This window comes from Centruroides vittatus, unplaced genomic scaffold (assembly GCF_030686945.1).
Source record: "Centruroides vittatus isolate TY-2023 unplaced genomic scaffold, ASM3068694v2 scaffold_3038, whole genome shotgun sequence".
Classification (NCBI taxonomy): domain Eukaryota; kingdom Metazoa; phylum Arthropoda; class Arachnida; order Scorpiones; family Buthidae; genus Centruroides; species Centruroides vittatus.
The window spans coordinates 362557-380338 of NW_027122698.1; the positions used below are offsets into that span (position 1 = coordinate 362557).

At 32.4% G+C, this 17782-nt stretch overlaps 1 protein-coding gene and 1 long non-coding RNA gene across 2 annotated transcripts; both read left to right on the plus strand.

The window, feature by feature from the left end:
- The first annotated feature begins 6997 nt into the window (after positions 1-6997).
- LOC136988025 (uncharacterized) lies at positions 6998-7843 on the plus strand. Its single transcript, XR_010882714.1, has 2 exons — positions 6998-7103; positions 7595-7843. It is a non-coding gene; the product is annotated as an uncharacterized lncRNA (long non-coding RNA).
- A 1599-nt stretch (positions 7844-9442) lies between these two features.
- On the plus strand, positions 9443-16467 carry LOC136988031 (uncharacterized). Its single transcript, XM_067285812.1, has 4 exons — positions 9443-10401; positions 10449-13035; positions 15893-16094; positions 16175-16467. The coding sequence occupies exons 1-4, from the start codon at positions 9443-9445 to the stop codon at positions 16465-16467; spliced, it is 4041 nt and encodes a 1346-aa protein (XP_067141913.1).
- Positions 16468-17782: the final 1315 nt, after the last annotated feature.

A 17782-nucleotide genomic window follows, 5' to 3' on the forward strand; every position in this document is an offset into this window, starting at 1 on the left:
ATAAACATTTTCTGATAAAAATGTTATATTATACTATATTAAATAATATTATTATTTTGTTGTTTTTGCAATACATTTAATTCAGTATGTTGTTTTGCACCTACAGGCCATTCTCATTTTGAGCTGTGTTGAAATTATTCTTGTGTCCGTACGTCAACCTTCCGCTCTGGGAGACTTGGAATCGAATTTAGGCGAACGATCCAGGAAAATTTTTCATGGGCGATATCTGCTAGATACGTCAGACTCTTTCCCTCATCACGTGGCCGTCTCCATTGTGAACTTAGCCAAAACCATGATGAGTACGGAGAAAAGGATCTCTCGATACACTCAAAGCAAAAATGTAATAAAACATAATAAACCCATGGAATACATTCCTAACTAAATTGCATTCGTTTTATTTTATGTACTTATTTCCTTTTTAATTCTTTTCTCCATATGAACATTAATAGGACATTTTTTTCCGTATTAATTCTAGATTCGGCTGTGCTATAACGAAGACGGCCAGAAGGCGAGGGATGAGCCTGACATATCTGGGACAAACCATGAAAAATTCCTGGAAAGGCTCTTCTCTCGGATTCGTCCTCGGTTCCCCCATTGCAGAAGGCTGATCCAGCGCCGGATTAAGCCTTTAGCGGGCCCTAGACAAAATTTAAATTGGGGTCCCATTTAAATAAGTTGCTTCTAAACAAATCTTAAATAATGTCATTTAAAATTTTTATTAATAATAGAGAATACAAACGCTAATACAATAATAATTGTACAGAAAAAGTGTTTCTTATACAACGATAAATGTATATACAGTTGTCCCTTGATAATCCGACAGGTATGGGACCAAAGGGGTGTCGGACTACCAAAAGTGTCCGGATTACCGAAAGTGATTACATATTTGGCATTGTTTTGCTAGCAGTAGCCTACAATATTCCTACATTTTATGAGTAAAATGCTGCCTAGGTTAATATGGAAATGAAACACCCATTTCGGTTAACTAAAACATGTTTATTAAAAGAAATATGGAAGCCAATAAATGTACTTACAGTATATGTAGGCATAAATAATACAGTACGTACAGAAATGCTCACGGAAAACACAAGAAATGTGTGTCATCCTGTAAGAATTGGGTGGGGAGATTCATGTCGCAACATGCTTCTGTGCAAGCAGACACACAACGGGGACGGGGTCTACGGTGACCTTGACGGGAGGTGTGTCGGACTACTGAGCATGTCGGATTACAAAACGTCGGACTATCAAGGGACAACTGTACTGTAATTTTATCCATTAATCAGCCTTTAAAATATTTAAATTTTTCGTTTTTGGATTTTCATTTGAGAAAATTGATCAATCTAAGTGTTTGAGAGTGTCTCTTTAGTAAGCATTGTTAAAGACAGCCTTTTCTGTCCTATCGAATTTCTTAAATAATTTTTAACTCGTTTTAAAACAGAGAAAGATTCTGCACTGAAGCCGGGCCCCTCCAAATTACGGGCCCTAGACATTTGTCTAATTTGTCTATTGGATAATCCGGCCCTGGACTGATCACTTCTGTCACTTGTTCCTCCGAGTCTTATACATGTAAATATTTTAAATTATTTTTAAATTTTTAAATTATTTTATAAAATTTTATAATAATTTGATAAATCTAGTGTCTTAAGTATTCGGATTTATTGCTTGCAGAGGTTTGCATAGTACATAGAAACTGATAAACTTACATCCACTAATGGAAATCTATCATTTGTTACGCGCTATACAAACAGCTTTCCATTAGCAATTATATTAATCGTTTTCTTGATTATTAATAGATCGTTACGTAAGGAAATCTATAAAACACAAGTACAGGAATCATTATACGAAACACAATCTCTAACGATGACAATCTATAGTTATACAATGACACGTAAATGATTCATTTCTCCTTCATTTATACTAATTTTCGAAATAGTTCTCACGAATTAAACGAAGAAATGATAAATTCGATGCAAGAATCGAAAGACTCATCGGCTGGTATGCTTCTTTATCCAATAAACTCCGCATTAAAAGTGTTCGGAATTGACATTTTGCAAAGTGAAAATCATAAGAAGACTTATAAAGGTAAACTATACAGTTTATATTCCACAGTACTAGAAGTATTTTTGATTTCCGCCATTTTAAACGTTTCGATTATGCTGTATTCTAAAGACGCATTCTGCAGAAGTTGGATCCTGATTTTTCCAGAGAGAAGGAAAATGATTATTAGCGGCATCCTAGTGATTTGTATCTACACCGCCTTCGTCTTCGGAGTTATAAAACGAAGAAAGTTAGAAATTCCGAGCGATGACAGTTCTTACTACAAAGAAAAGGGTTTAATGAATGAACTAGAATCATATTCTCTCTCTCAACTCATTTCTTCTTTCATTCCGATGATACTTATTATAATGAGCTTTGATATATTTCTGTATCCTACATTCGGTGATGTAACTTACACCGAATGTATTCTGTGCTACTTCTTTTGGACATTTCTTCTAATATTTATAAATAGCTGCTTAGATTGTTGTGGCCTCATGGCTAATGCTCTTGGATTAATACTGTACAAGAGATTAGAGCACTTATCCGATTACTTTGAAAACATTCGCGTCGAATCAAAACGTGTGAAATACGAACTGGAAATTGTTATCAGGAAGCATTCTCACATCTGGTCCTACATTCAACATATAAATGCTAAATACGAATATCTTCTTGCTGTTATCTATGGCTACACGTTGTACATGTGTTGCTCATTAATAATCACTTGTATTTTCTTCAGACTGAACACGTTTCTTTTGATCGGATTATCCATATTTACAATGATAATGCTGGTTCAATTGTTATTAATCGCAGTAGCATTGTCAAAATTTACTTCTGCAGTAAGTACAGTAACTTTTAACAAAAATGCGTACTGTTTTTATTGTTTCGTATTATAATTACTAATAATTCTTTACGTTTAGCTTTACAGTAACTTCATCGCTTTTAATAGATTCTCGTCTCTGAACTTTTCATTGGAATATAAGTTAAAGGTATGCGGAATTACTGACGATTCTTAGAACTTTCATAAATAATAATGCAAATGTCGATTTTAGATCTTGAATTTTATGAAAAGATTTGGAAAGACTCCAATTGGGATTTCCTTTGGTAGATGCTTCTACGCAAAGAAAAGCTTCCTTCTGAAGGTATTGTTTTGCTCTTTTTTACACATTTTATCAAATAAATTAATGAATTTATACTGTTCTTTAATGATTATCAAAACCAAATAATAATATTTTAAATAGAATTTTTACTTTTCCTGCTGTTATGTATAATAGAGGGAAAGTATGGCGATCGATCATAAAATGACTCCCCTAAGATTTTTACATTGTTAAAGTCAGGACATCTTGAAACTTCGAAAAATGCAAAAATTTCGGGAGTTTTTTTTCTGTATGTATGGTTGTTAGTGTGTGTATCTGTGCGTATGTTTGTGGGGGGCACGATTTTGTTCACCCCCTTTGAAGCTTAATAACTCTTCTGCTTTTTGTCGAAAAATTTCTGAAATTTTGAGGGAAGTTTGTTTATTGGGAGAATTGATGCTACTAAATTTTGGTGATTAAAGGTCAAGGGGGTAGGGAGATAAAAGGGGTCGTGTTTATCTATAGTAGAGCCAGTCTTCATGACGATTTTACTCGTTATTAGCATTTACAATATATATTTTTTTAAAATAAAATTTATCCCTACCTTCAAAATTAAGCTTTTTGACATTTAAGAATAGTTAAAAATATAAAAAGTTTTAAAAATAAAATATAATAATAGATGGCGCCATCCAATGTCGCCGGGAAAGTTAAGCAACTCGTTGTTGGATTTTTATTTTTAGGTGATGAGTGGATTGTATTCAATTCTTTCAACTTTGCTGGAATTAGTAAAGAACAAGAGGAAAATATGTGCTAGATTGGAAATAAACAATACTTACGTCGGTTATCGTGAAACAAATAGTTATTGGTCGTAAATGCCGGACGAATGGCCGAGCAACTAAAGCGTCAGATTTCCTCTCTATGATCAAATCTGGGTTGGAAACAACAATAATTTTTCTTGGGTGGTTCGTTCCGATATGCAACGCTCACCCACCCAGCTGTCCCCATTTTAAAAGTGAAGGAATCCATCTTGGGTGCGAATATTCTTATTTTCTTGAACGAAAAGAGTCATAAACGACAAAAATATTGGATATAACAATCATGTTTGGTTCTATCAAATACGTTAAACCTCGGCACCGGCTATGGAAATGTCTTCCGAGTGACGTGTTCAAGTGTTCAATGGTGTAATCCATTCAGAGAGTGATGGGCTAATGTCAATCATGTATTAGCTTAATAGTTTGACATACGTCCGGGATCAGACCAGAGAAACGAAAGGCCGTTGAGGATTTTATCTGAGATTTACTGATGCCCAACATTCAAAAATTCGAGTTTTATTTTAAAGTCGAGACGAGCTTATGATAGATGCCGTTTAGACTGCTTGTAGAGAGGACATTGTAATCTTATGCACCATTATAATCCTGTTAGGATATTGGGACGGTTCAATGTTCAGGATTTGTTTATGAAATTTATGGTAAGGTTATGTATAAAGATGAAACAACAGTATTTTAATAATGTTATATAATTAACTTGAATATTAATAATCAGTATTTAAGTATATTATGTACAGATGGTTTTGATATTCACACGCTATCTGAATTTAAATTGTAATTATGTAATTAATTATACGACAATAAAATTTTTAAATCACTGATATACTTAGCTTTTTTTGGAATCTTTGTAAGAAAATCTTGAAATTTACTTTCATTTTTAATATATTAACCAAGATATACAATACAAAATTGATATCTATGAGAAACCAATAACAATGTCACAAGATATGTAATCCTTGCTTTTGAAAATTCTGTGCCCGCCAGCGGTCGAGTGGATAAAACCACTGAACACTGGTAGTCAGGGGTGAACACTTTACCAACATGTGGAGATTTATGGGTTTACTTCACGTATCTAACATCTAAAGAAGAAGAAGCAGTTTATCATAGAAAGTCCTCCTGGCAGGCAAATCCCGCCCAATCTTTTTTACGACCCAATAGTGAGGATAGACATTGAGTTTGGTTTATTTGTTTACTGCAATAAGACAATGTGAGCTATCTGCCGAGGGAAATGCCTCCCAGGAGGTATTTTATGAGAAACTGGCTCCTACTTACGTGTTAATAACCTAAAGATAAATATCAAAATGAAAAAAAAGAAAGAAAACGTCGTTTTCAACGACGTTGCAACGGTTAACGTTTCTGTTTCCTAACGAGGAACGTTTTCTATTTGCGTAAAAATTCCCACTGGTGTCCAACTGTCTGGCTGTCTGGCTGTCTGGCTGTCTGTCTTTCCTTAATCTCGAGGATGGTGTAAGATAAATGACGTTCAAGGTTAAGTATGGAAAGTCACTTTCCATACTTAACCTTGAACGTCATTTATAGTTATGAGTAATGTAGTCATTGAATAAAGGTTTCATACTCTGCTGTGTGTCATAATAATTTGAAAACGATTGGTCTACGCACAGGGGCGGATCTACATAGGGACTAATAGGACTTAAGCCCTAAGCGCCAAGTGTCAAGAACTCACAAAAATTAAATTATCATCATAAATTTTTAATACTTTTTTATTAACAATGAACACTTATCGATATAAAGTTTGCAATTCTACACCATTTCATAAATAAATACATTTTAATTCCGATTTTGATGTTATTAAAAGTTAATTTTACACATCAATTTAAAGATTTTTAATCTAACAAAAAATGGAGCCCCATCGGACTTCAATAAGCCCTCGGCCCCGAAAAACCTAGATTTGCTCCTGCCTACGCACGCTTGACGGTATATTCTCTCTCTGTGAAGTTTAGGGGTGTGTTTTTGGAGATTTAAATTTACTGGATAGTAAATGAATGGGTTTTTATGCAAAACATTTGTTCAATGTGCATCCATTTGCATCAATCACATGTTCAAAACGCCTTACAATGCTGTAAGGCGTTTTGAGCACGTTACTGATGCAAATGGATTGCATTGTAAGGCATTTTGAACATGCGATTGATGCAGAGACAATTTTGTAAAGGTAATAAATATAAGGTAATAAAATAAAGGTAAATATTTAATACATTTACTCACTCCTGTAAATTTGTTCAAATCACATTCACATTGTAAAAGATGTTGTTTGGTAATCATTTATAACTATAGCATTTATTTTATTTTACTAAGTTTTATGTAGACAAAAGTCCTCCAAATTTAATTTATTTACGGATTACTGATTATAAAGGAGTATTTAACAGGGGAAAAACACACTGCCCAGATATACCGGATAGATAATTAAATGTTTTATGGTTAAATTTTGTCAAATTAATACCGTTTTCTGCCACCCCTTTGTCACAAACTTGTAATATAACCTCTTTTCATACACTTGTAGCCTCTAATGTAATTCTATACAATCAACGTGCATTTCTTAAGACCGCTACACACGTCCAGGAAATCCTTTGAGGAATATTACAGTAGAAGCCGTTGTGGCTTCTACTGTGTTAGCTGTGTAGCTCTTGCGGACCACTGGTGGTCCGCAAGAGCTAAAATATGGTCCGCGAAAGATTTAAAACTTTTATTCATTTTAAATGATTATTCCCACATTGATACAACTGAATTTAGTTTTTACTAAAAATGTTATGTTTTCTATTATAATAGTACTGTTAAAACATGTTACTCTTGAGTTTAACGATTACTTATGTTAAAAGTTTTGGTTAAAGTTTATTTTTAGATTGACACAGTTTATTTTTTTAAATCTCGTGGTCCCTGCTAACAACAATGAAATTAAAGTGGTCCCTGGTCAAAAAAAGGTTGGGAACTGCTGCTTCAAATAAACTGTATTGTTTTCAATTGACTTATTATTTGACTATATAATACAAATTGTTTTAAGGTATAAGAAAATGATATATTTATATTTTACATCAATAGTTAAATTCACCTGTTTATGCCCCAGTACAATAAACACCGAAATGATGCAAAATGTCGTAAAATCGGAAGGGAAAGAGATGACAGAATTTGTCAAAAGAAATCCTGCAATAGAGTAAGTATTAATCGTGATATTTAAAGAAATAATACAATTAATAATAAATATATAAAGTAAAATCATTGAGCTGCAATTTGAAAAAAAAATTATAGATCTATAACTTCTCATTGTCGTCCGTTTGTCTTTCCTTACTGTTGTGAACGTAGTTAGATAGATGAACTCCGAGAGATGTGTAAACCGTAGGGGCAGGAGGCCCTCATTAACTATTCAGGAATTTCCAGTTTGCACCGGAAGTCACGTTATTTCAATTCAATTAATTTTTTCAACACTTAACACTCCATCACTTACATTCTGCATTTTACATAAAAATTATGGATAAGTATAGATTTTATTTAAGAAGCTGCAAGCTTCTCGAATAAGAAAACACTTCCAAAATTGTCAATGACAGTTATTATTATTAAGTTAAGAGTAGAATTCTCTGAAATTCGCAAATACACAGAAAATTTTAAGTCTTTATTCTAATTAATAATGATATAATTAATTTTCAGACCAAGTGAAGTGGCAAAAGCAATCATTCAGCTCATCGAAGAAGGAAAACCAGGAGCAGTTATGACTGTTATTAAAAGAGAGAAAAATAAATACGTGAAATTTACAGATAAAATGTACATAAAATAGTATTAATTTTGCAGAAATTTTAATCATTATTAGTACATTTTGATTTGGATTCATTAATTTTCAAATGGCCTTAAATCTGTAAATTTTAAGGCAATAAATAAATCTTAAAATGCTCTATTAAAGTACTTTTTAAATAAATTTATGATTTGGGCCTGTGGCAATTTGAAAATTAACGTAAAATATGAATTTGTTATTTCATATTGGTTCGATTATAGAACGATTGTAAACGTTCCAGAAAATTGATCAAATTGAAAACAGTTCGTTTGATTTTCTGCAATTCTCATCATTCTCAGCGGTAGGTGTTATTTAACAATTATCAATTTCTTTGTATTAGCATCAATGATGGGTAACTGAGTAATTTGCTTGATAGAGTGTATTAATAAGTTAAATGTATTGTAGGGTTGTATGAGAGACGGCCCATAAAAACAACATAAAACACATGGGCGATCCACCAACCGGTGGTTCCTCCCAGGAAGATTTTTTAGGAAAACTGGCCCCTATTTAGGCATCAGACACGCGAAAAAAACCCGGAAAACTCCACGAGGATAAAGCGAACTCGCGACCAACTAGTAGTAAATATAATACTCGTATAATAACAACTGTTACGTCTGTAAAATGTATCATGTATGTATCATGGAACTGTGGAAAATACTAAACCGAACATCTTTACAGGAAGACATCGATAAAGAAGTAAAACAACTATTTCAGAAGTACTTATTAAATGACTATCCAAAAAGTAAAATCTGCAAGTGATACAATTCTTTTATAAATTATAGATACAATGTAAAAAATCAAGTAAATAGTAATGTTTATGTAAAAATTCCTTATATATACAATCACTATGAACGATATAAACCTATGTTTAAGAAATTTTCTATATGTGCAGTAGGAAAATAAATTGTCTAATGTAATTAATCCTGTTTTGTTTTTTAGTGTTGATAATGTTAAAGATCAACTCGATGTCGCAGGAGTAGTGTACAAACTGTCATGTACTTGTTTACAAGCAAAATCATACATTGGAGAGACGGGAAGAAAACTCGGGACACGCCTAAACGAACACCGAGGCTGCAATTTGTCTTAAAAGACAGAAGTCACCTCGGTATCAACACTGCAGTAATTTTCATTGTAATATTTATAGAAATAATGTTAAAATATTGTACAAAGTAGAAAACCTGTTTAAAAGAAGAATGATAGAACACTTTTGTATTGTGGATTATGTAAACTTGATAAACCTAAATGTCGGGATGAACGTTGATGCATGCTGGGAACGCGTAATTAGTATAAAACAGTTTGCTGTTGGGTTCTCCACTGAAGAGGCTTAAACAAAGCGAAATGCATTTGGAGATATTGAAAGTAATAAGCAGCAAAAATTGGTTCTAGTAGAAGTTAGTATTTGTTGTTAATAATTTGTCCGCTAATCACTCGAAGTCGGTTATAAAAGAGTGTTTCTTATACTTCTACACACATGATATACATCAAAAAATTTAGCTTGTAATTTTAATTAGTGAAGCTTTTAACAAGTATTGTATACGATTTCGTGCAACACTGATCAAAAGAAACATTCCATCTGTCAGTTGAGTGTGTTTTAAGAAATCATGGTTAATTTAATTTTACATATTAACAATGGTGGATGTGAGTTGCTCGCCTGGTGTGAGAGTGAACTTTTGGAAGTAGCTGATACGTAGTATACTAAAATACAATTGTGTTAAAGGAAGAAGAATATGTACGACGGAAAAATAGTGAAATTGGCGAATAGGTTATCACTGGATTTGATTATTATATTGTTAATAATTGCTGGAGTTGAGCCCAATCCAGGTCCTCTCCCTCGTTCCCCACAGCAAACAAGTCATCAGGATATGCAAAAGAAGGGGCGTGGAAGACCTCGGAAAGAAAGCTCCAAGGACGAGGAGAAAGAAATCCAACAGATAGAAAATTTAAGTATAGATTCTCACCAAATAGAAGAAGAGAATAAACAACCGTCTGTATTCACAAAAGAACCAACAATTCATGATTATTTTGAACCAGTGAATGAACTGGAATCACAAACTGCAGTTAAATCTCCATATACATTGCAATCTATTTACGAGTTAATCCAGGATAATTTTAGTCGGTTAAACATTGAGATTCAATCAATCAAATCTGAGGTAAATACATTGAAAGAAGAATATAAGTGTTATAAAAAGGAATTGACGGAAATTAGAAATAAGTTACAAGAATTGGACAAAAAATCGGAAATTAATGACCATCTCAAAGGTATGTTCGAATTTGAGTTTGATAAATTAGCAAACGAAAAGACTAAAAAGAATATAATTATTATAAATTATCCATTTGCAACATCAGACTATTTACAAGAAATAATTTCATTTATTAATAACGAATTAAAATTAAAAAACATCGAAATAGAAGGATTAATTAAATTAAATAGCAGCAGCAATAAACCTATTGTTAAAATAATCTTAGAGTCTATAAATATAAGGAATTTAATTCTTAAAGAATTTTGGAGTATAAAACCGAACTTAGTTGGTGTAAATGAGAAAAAAATAATTTTCACGGCCGATTTGTGTAGAAGATCGAGGATAAGAAAAAAACATTTACAGGCCAGAATTAAATTAGAAAAGTCAAATAATGAAAAAATAATAGTACGAGATGATTATTATATAAAAGATAACTTAGTTTATACGTATGATATTGCCTCAGATAAGATCATCCAATTAAATCTTTTTTTAGGAGATGCTGGACTGCGGAGATAGGGCAGGAAGAAAAATTAAGGTGTAATATATCTAATCCTGATTCTATTGTTAATAATTTACAGTTGGTTCAAAATTCTACCATAAATTTGGCCGATAAAGTCAATGACGTTAATAATAATAATCTTACATTTATAAGATACACTAATAATGTTAGAAATAAATTACTTATTGGTTTTTGGAATATACAAGGTCTCCGGGGGAAAATGCATAGAAAATCAGTGAAAGAGTATATAAAAATTCAAACGATATGTGGCTTCACCGAAACCTGGATAGTCAACCTAAGTAAAGAAGATGAGGAGACGTTAAAACGTGAAAACATGGTGTTGTTCAGCGGAGCTCAGAGGAAGTGTAGAACAGGCCGTCCAGCGGGTGGATTATTGTTGTTAATTAAGAAGTATTTTGGTAAGCTATTTAAATATTGTATCACAGACAAGTTTATTTTTGTTGTAATTGAGCTTGAACATAATATCAGTATATGCTGGGAAGAGTCGCTTGTGGGAATTGTGTTAATTTATCTGGCACCATCTTCAGATAAAAAGTTAATATTAAATGAAGTCCAAAAAACTATTGATCAGTGGTCTAATGTTGTCAATTTATGGTTGATTGGAGGTGACTTCAATGCCCGTATAGGTGAGTTAATGGATACAAAAAGTATCAAAAGAAATAATATTAATAACAAAAGAATATCCAAGGATAAGACTGTTAATGCTGATGGTCGAATCCTTTTGGATTTTGCTCAAGTAAACGAGTTTTTTATATTAAATGGGAGGCTTATGGGCGATATTCCTGCCGAGTTCTCCTTCGTCTCGCCAATGGGAAAATCAATTGTCGACTACATCATATGCTCAGAGTTTTTGATAGAACAGTGCAATGCACTGTCTGTATTAGACAAAGACGATTCTGATCACTTCCCGGTCCGGTTGGAGGTAAGTGGGACCATAGAAGATCGAAACGGGGGGTGCAGAGCTTCCCAAGCTAGTAACGCTAATGAAGGAATAAAATTGTCGATCAACAAAGTCAAATTTTGCAATGAAATTATGAAAAATATTAATGATGTACTACTTCATGAAAGAGAAAATGATCCGATTGGAAATTACAATCTGTTAATGGCAATATTAGACTCTTATCGGTTTAAGAAAAGCTCAGGTAATAACGCAGCCAAATATAAAAACAAGTGGTTTGACAATAAGTGCTATTCTTTTAAAATTAGAAAACAAAAAAATTTACAAAAATTTAGAAAAGCAAATACGGAAGAAGCATTGAAAAAGTATTTAAACAGTAAGAAAGCATATAACAATCTTGTGAAGGCAAAAAAGAAAAGGTATTATTCAGAAATAAGTGATAAGTTGATTGCGACCAGAGACACAGCGTCGTTTTGGTCGATAGTTAATGGCTTTCGAGGTTTTAAGTCAAAACACAAAGATTCTATTCAAGTGTCCTACAGTGATTGGCTTCGCCATTTCAGCACTTTTTCAGAAGTGTATAAAAGTAAAAATAGTGCAAAGAAGGAAATAACTAGATCATTTCAAGGTACTGATTTTGAGGAAGTGATTACAGTAGAAGAAATACAGTACTGCATTGGGAAGTTAAAAGAAAATTCAGCTCCTGGGTCTGATTTAATTTCTAATTATATAATTAAAAACTTTCCAATTGAGATGGTTAGGTTTTTAACTCGACAATTCAACGGGTTTTACACCCGAGGAGTGATACCAGTCTCATGGAACGAAGTAACATTTGCTATGATATTTAAACATAGTGACAGAAAAGACCCAATTAATTACCGCCCAATTGCTCTGTTGTCAGGGCTGCGTAAAGTTTTTACGGCCGTTCTAATGTTGAAGTTTAACAAGTGGATAGATGAAAACAACTATAAGAATGAAACTCAATATGCGTATATTAAAAATGGAGGTACTCAGCTGGCCATCTTTATTCTGATAGCAATTGTACAGTTACAGCTAATGAAGAAAAGACGAAAGGTCTTTGCACTTTTCGTGGACCTGGAAAAGGCATACGATTCGGTGAGCATCACCGGCTTACAATCGAAAATGACATATTATCATGCAAGTGAACGACTAACAGAAATTGTCGGATTGTTGTTCGGTAGGTACAAAACAATAGTCAAACAGAACAATATACAGTGGCCATCGTTTGACTCAGCCAGAGGGTTATTGCAAGGAGACCCCTGGTCTCCTTATTTGTTTAATTTTTTTACGTTTGATTTAAATAATTGTTTTGAGAACGAAGATGATGGGTTTATAATAGGAGAACAAGTTGTTCATTCGTTATCTTACGCGGACGATATAGTCATCATTGCCCCAACTGCCGCGGCCTTGCGTAGGAAAATTCAACTAGTGACAAATTATTTAGATGGCTTGAAATTAAAAATAAACCCAAAAAAATCCAAAGTCATGATATTCAGGAATGGTGCTAACCTACCAAAAAAGTATATGTCGTTTTTTATTAATAATGAAGAACTGGAAGTAGTTCAGGAAATAAAATTTTTAGGTATCATCTTGTCACCCAGTTTGTCCTTCAACAAACAGTATAAAAAAGTCATCGCTGAAGCAAATACTTTAATAAATAATATGATTAGATTGTTTTACAGAGCAAAGATAAAGAACATCCAAGTTCATTTTAGGCTGTTTAACTCTATTATAATGAATTTTATTGGCTATGCGGCCCCAATTTGGAGCCTTACGAACTTTCAAAAACTAGAAGTGATCCAAAACAGGTTTATACGCAAGATTTTTTTGTTGGATTACAACACACCAGGTAGCGCGTTAAGATTGGAATTAAGTAGGTTTAAGTTGAGTGCTACCTTAATAAGAAGATACATGAAATTTTTATTTAAAATAAGAGATGCCCGCAATCTTTCCACTGTATTATTATACCAATTGTATCGAAAGTCTTTGATTAAAGGACAAAGCACAAACTGGGTGTCACAAATTGCACAAATTTTAAAGCGCTTTGGATATTCTGTTACAATATTCCTAGATTTACCTGAAATAAGTGAACAACATTTCCAAATGTTGATACAAAACGTGCTCGAAATCTCTTTATCACAAGACATAGAAGATATATTTATAAGAGAGAAAACTAATTGGTATAACGTAATTCTTGAGTATCCATTTATTAATAACTATATGTTAACTAACCTGGCGTTTAATGTCAAAAGATTTTTCATACAACTTAGAATAAATAAGGAATTAATATTAATCAATAATAATTTCATTGAGTTTTCCAAGAGTATCTGCCCTAGATGTCATACAATAATTTCAAAATTTCATATGTTTTGTGGCTGTAAAGATGCAAAGAAACTAGCACATAATCTTGACTTGCATATGTTAACAAGGTGCACTGATGAAAGAGCAATGTATGAAATATTCCATTCAGCCAAGATAGACATAATTTATAGATTATATAAATATGCTCACAAATTTTTTAACGTAACAATTCATTAAAGACATAAGTAGCATTAATTAATGCTATTTTATGTTTAAGAACCAAGTGTGTGAAGAAAGTTACAAGTTGCAGTATGAGTTGGAAGGTCTTTAAATTGATGGTATTAAATACTTACAATCGGCAACCAATGTGCTGTATAATGCTTGGTTTGATTTGTATTATTGGAGTATTTTTTAGTATTAATAACAAGAATTGTTGTCAAAACATCCTTTGTAACTGGCTCCTGCCTTATTACGAATAAATTTTGGATTATTATTATTATTATATTAACAATAGAAATATTCGAGATAAGAGTAGCCAATTACCTCGATGATCCATTCTTACATCTAAACACGTGATGCCAGATGCACCCACATTTAAAAGCAGACCTATACTATAAACCACTGTAGAACACACGTGTTTAAGCTTATCGTCAGCTTTAAATAATCATTGTTTCTAGTCAAGCAATTGAAACCTTTGGTAAGTACTGTACATTAATTTTAAATATACCAGAAATTTTATACCAGACCTCTATACAATATTTGATTTAAGTTTATTTTAATATAAAAACTTATAAAAACTCTAGACCTTCTTTGTTTGGCTTGGGTGCCCACTCAGTCGTGTTCTAATTTGAAACCAGTTCTCATTGTTAATAGAATCTTTTGTTCTTAATCTGCTTTCAAGTTCATTCTGGACCAGTTCCTCTATCTGATAGGACGTGTTCAGCTTTTGGTAAGTGTCTTTTTTTGTCTATGATCTCATTCTACTGAGTTACTTGATAAGTCTCTATTTCAATACAGGAAATTACAAATAAATAACAATCTTATTACGAAACAATAATACTTAAGCTAAATTTTCCATAAAACCTAATATGGATTCTGACATTGACAGGGTATGCGTTAATGCTAGCATTCACTCAGCACTTGATGATGATAGAGCATTGAGAAGCCATTAACTCCCAATCACGAGATAACTCGGGAGTTTACATAGCGTTACAAAATTATAACTTTTCCAAATATGAACGGACCAGTACATATACATTGTCATCTATGACCGATGACGATTTTTCGAAATTTTTCATGGCAAGATTTTAATTAGATAATTAATTGCGCTATTGTTTTTTAATTAAAAACTGCCTTCTTAATTACTAATGCGTTTCTATTTCATTGCTTTTGGATTAGTGTAGAAAGGAAACCACAGGATACAACGGTTGGGAACAATATGTATTGAGTGTCCACTTATATCACTCGTGTAAGTTACACAACATTAAAAGATAACAATTTGTTTTTATTTACAGAAAATGGCCAAAATATAAAAAGCGAGTCATCATATGTCAAACATCTCCTCGCAGCTCGACCTTATTGACAGAATTTCCAGATGTTATTTATTACATATTTCAATATCTGGAAGATGCAGAATTAGATGCATGCCAACAATCTGCACACAATGGAGAGATATTGTCAACCAAATTATAACTTTTCCATGTATCAAAAAGTTACAATGATCAAAAGGGTAATTATTTTTCAATTATTATATTAATCATACGCCACATCATATTAAATATTTTTTTATCATTTTACGACATGATGTTAAAAATGTTCACTGCCGATATCGTTTGTCGTCTCATTCTTTAATTGGAAATATTTTGTCGTCCAGAATCTAAACGTTCTCTTAAGCCCCAAATCACAGTCATTAATACAAAGTTTTGTTAATTTATTAGATTGAAGTGTAGATTCTTATTAATTGAAATCTATTAAAATTACTACATACTTAAATACGAATTAAAATCTGTCCTTTAAAAGTATACAATCAAAATAGATTTTATAATTATTAGAAATTGTCTTGATTGACAAATTTTTTCTCCTTTCTGTATTGTTTAGTTAACTCTGAAATACGATCCATTTGACGTTTAGTATACGAATCCTTCATTATTTAAATAGTTCTCATTTGTTTTAATTATTCTCCGATTTAATTAAACAGGAAATTCCAGATGATTTAATACACTCTATATTCTACAAATCGGAAAAACTACGTCCTTACGTCGGTTTAGACCACCATTTTCAGTACAACTGGTTCATCTTGAAACACGAACCTCTATGTCCATTGAATTGTCGATACAGGAATGATGATAACGAAAACAATCGTACGCTTCATTTACGCCGGTCGAAATCTCAGACACCCGGTAAGTACTTTGTAATTATAAGCAATTTTGCCAAGTAATGTAATAATTTATTTGACGTGTTTACTTAATTACTGACATAGATGACGAAGACAAATTCAGTGTACGCACTGATGATGAGGAAGTTTATGAGTTGAGTCATTCCTCATCTGGTAAACTTACTTCAACAGAAGAAACAACGGAAATGCGACTGTCAATATTTCCGAATATCCCGGGCTTCAATATTTGTAATTATCCGTTCGAAAATAGTGAAAGTAGAAAATTCGATAAAAAATGGCAAGAAACACGTGAAGAATCTTTGCCGAAGACTAGAAATACCGTTCGAAGAAACGAAGTGTGTCATCGCTTACGTAGATTGCTACGAGGACAAATCTAATGCCACTAATTACCCAATCAAATCTCTTCAGAGGTTTGTTATTTTTTATGGGCCAAAAGTAAACGCTGTTTCTCTTTACATTGGACGCGGAAAGTCTGATTATAAGTCTGTTAGAGAAGAATTAGAGAAGGTTAAACGTTTGTATTCCAGAATGTCACAGAAGAAGTCTTTTGTGTATATTTTCCATTATGTATGTGATGTTTGTGTCGATCCTTCGACTCGCGCTTTTAGGGACACGTTTCCTTTCTTCAATTACATAACTTGTAAGTGTTTACCTAGTTTTCTGTTAATAGACTCTTTCGAAAACAATCAATTTATTAGTGGTGCCGTGAGGTGTACGGATGAGACGTGTATAGCTCGATTAGTTTTTATTTGGTGGGATTGAATACCCTGTTTTGAATAATGAAGTAATTCGACAGAAAACGGAAGTAATAATTTAATTTCACTGGGATGTTTCGCGGTGTTTATTCCATATGTCTGTACATAGCAAGGAATTTACTAATTTAAGTGAAGTGTAAATTATGAAGGAGCTATATTGACCGTATTAAAAGTTCCAAAATGTGAAGTGTTTTACTTGTGTCTTAATTTACCTTTATACGAATTTTTTTTTTCTAATTACAAAAATTAATGTTTATGTAAATTGTTTTTCACCATAAAACAGCGCAACAAAAACTAATCTTCAAGAAACTCTTAGCCGATATATTATGGTGCAAGTATTTTTTTACTGTTTATTACAAATATAAACTTGAATAACGTTTGAAATATTTTAAATTATATTGCACTTGTTATTTATGCTTCTCGTTGCATTGCTTTTGAATTTTCAAATTCAAAGCTTGGAGTGTGGCTGTTTTATGTACTGTATAGTACATGTGTTTAATCAGTGTCCTATAGCTATACGAGTTAGGTCCTAGGTACAAAAAGTCTGTAAAATGAAATTAACGTGGACAAATATTGCTTATTATGTTGAATATATATCTAGACATCGTGTATATTATATGATAGATTGATTGATTGGTTTGGTGAAAGAGATATTGTGGAAGGCTCGTTGTATGTTAACATTTCAACGAAAACAGTGGAATGCTTCATTGATTATTAGTAAGATTAAAGAAGAAGCGATTTTGAAAATACGTGTTGATAAGGAATACATGTCGGAAAGTGAATTTGATCGTAATTATATTCAAGTGATAAATGTTATTTGGAAGGAGATAAATGAAACGATTGTGTTTTGTAATAATTGGAGTTATTTTTTTCTGTTGTTATTTGTTAATTTATTCATCATTATTTGTATTCAGTCAATGTTCATGTGTTTATTTTA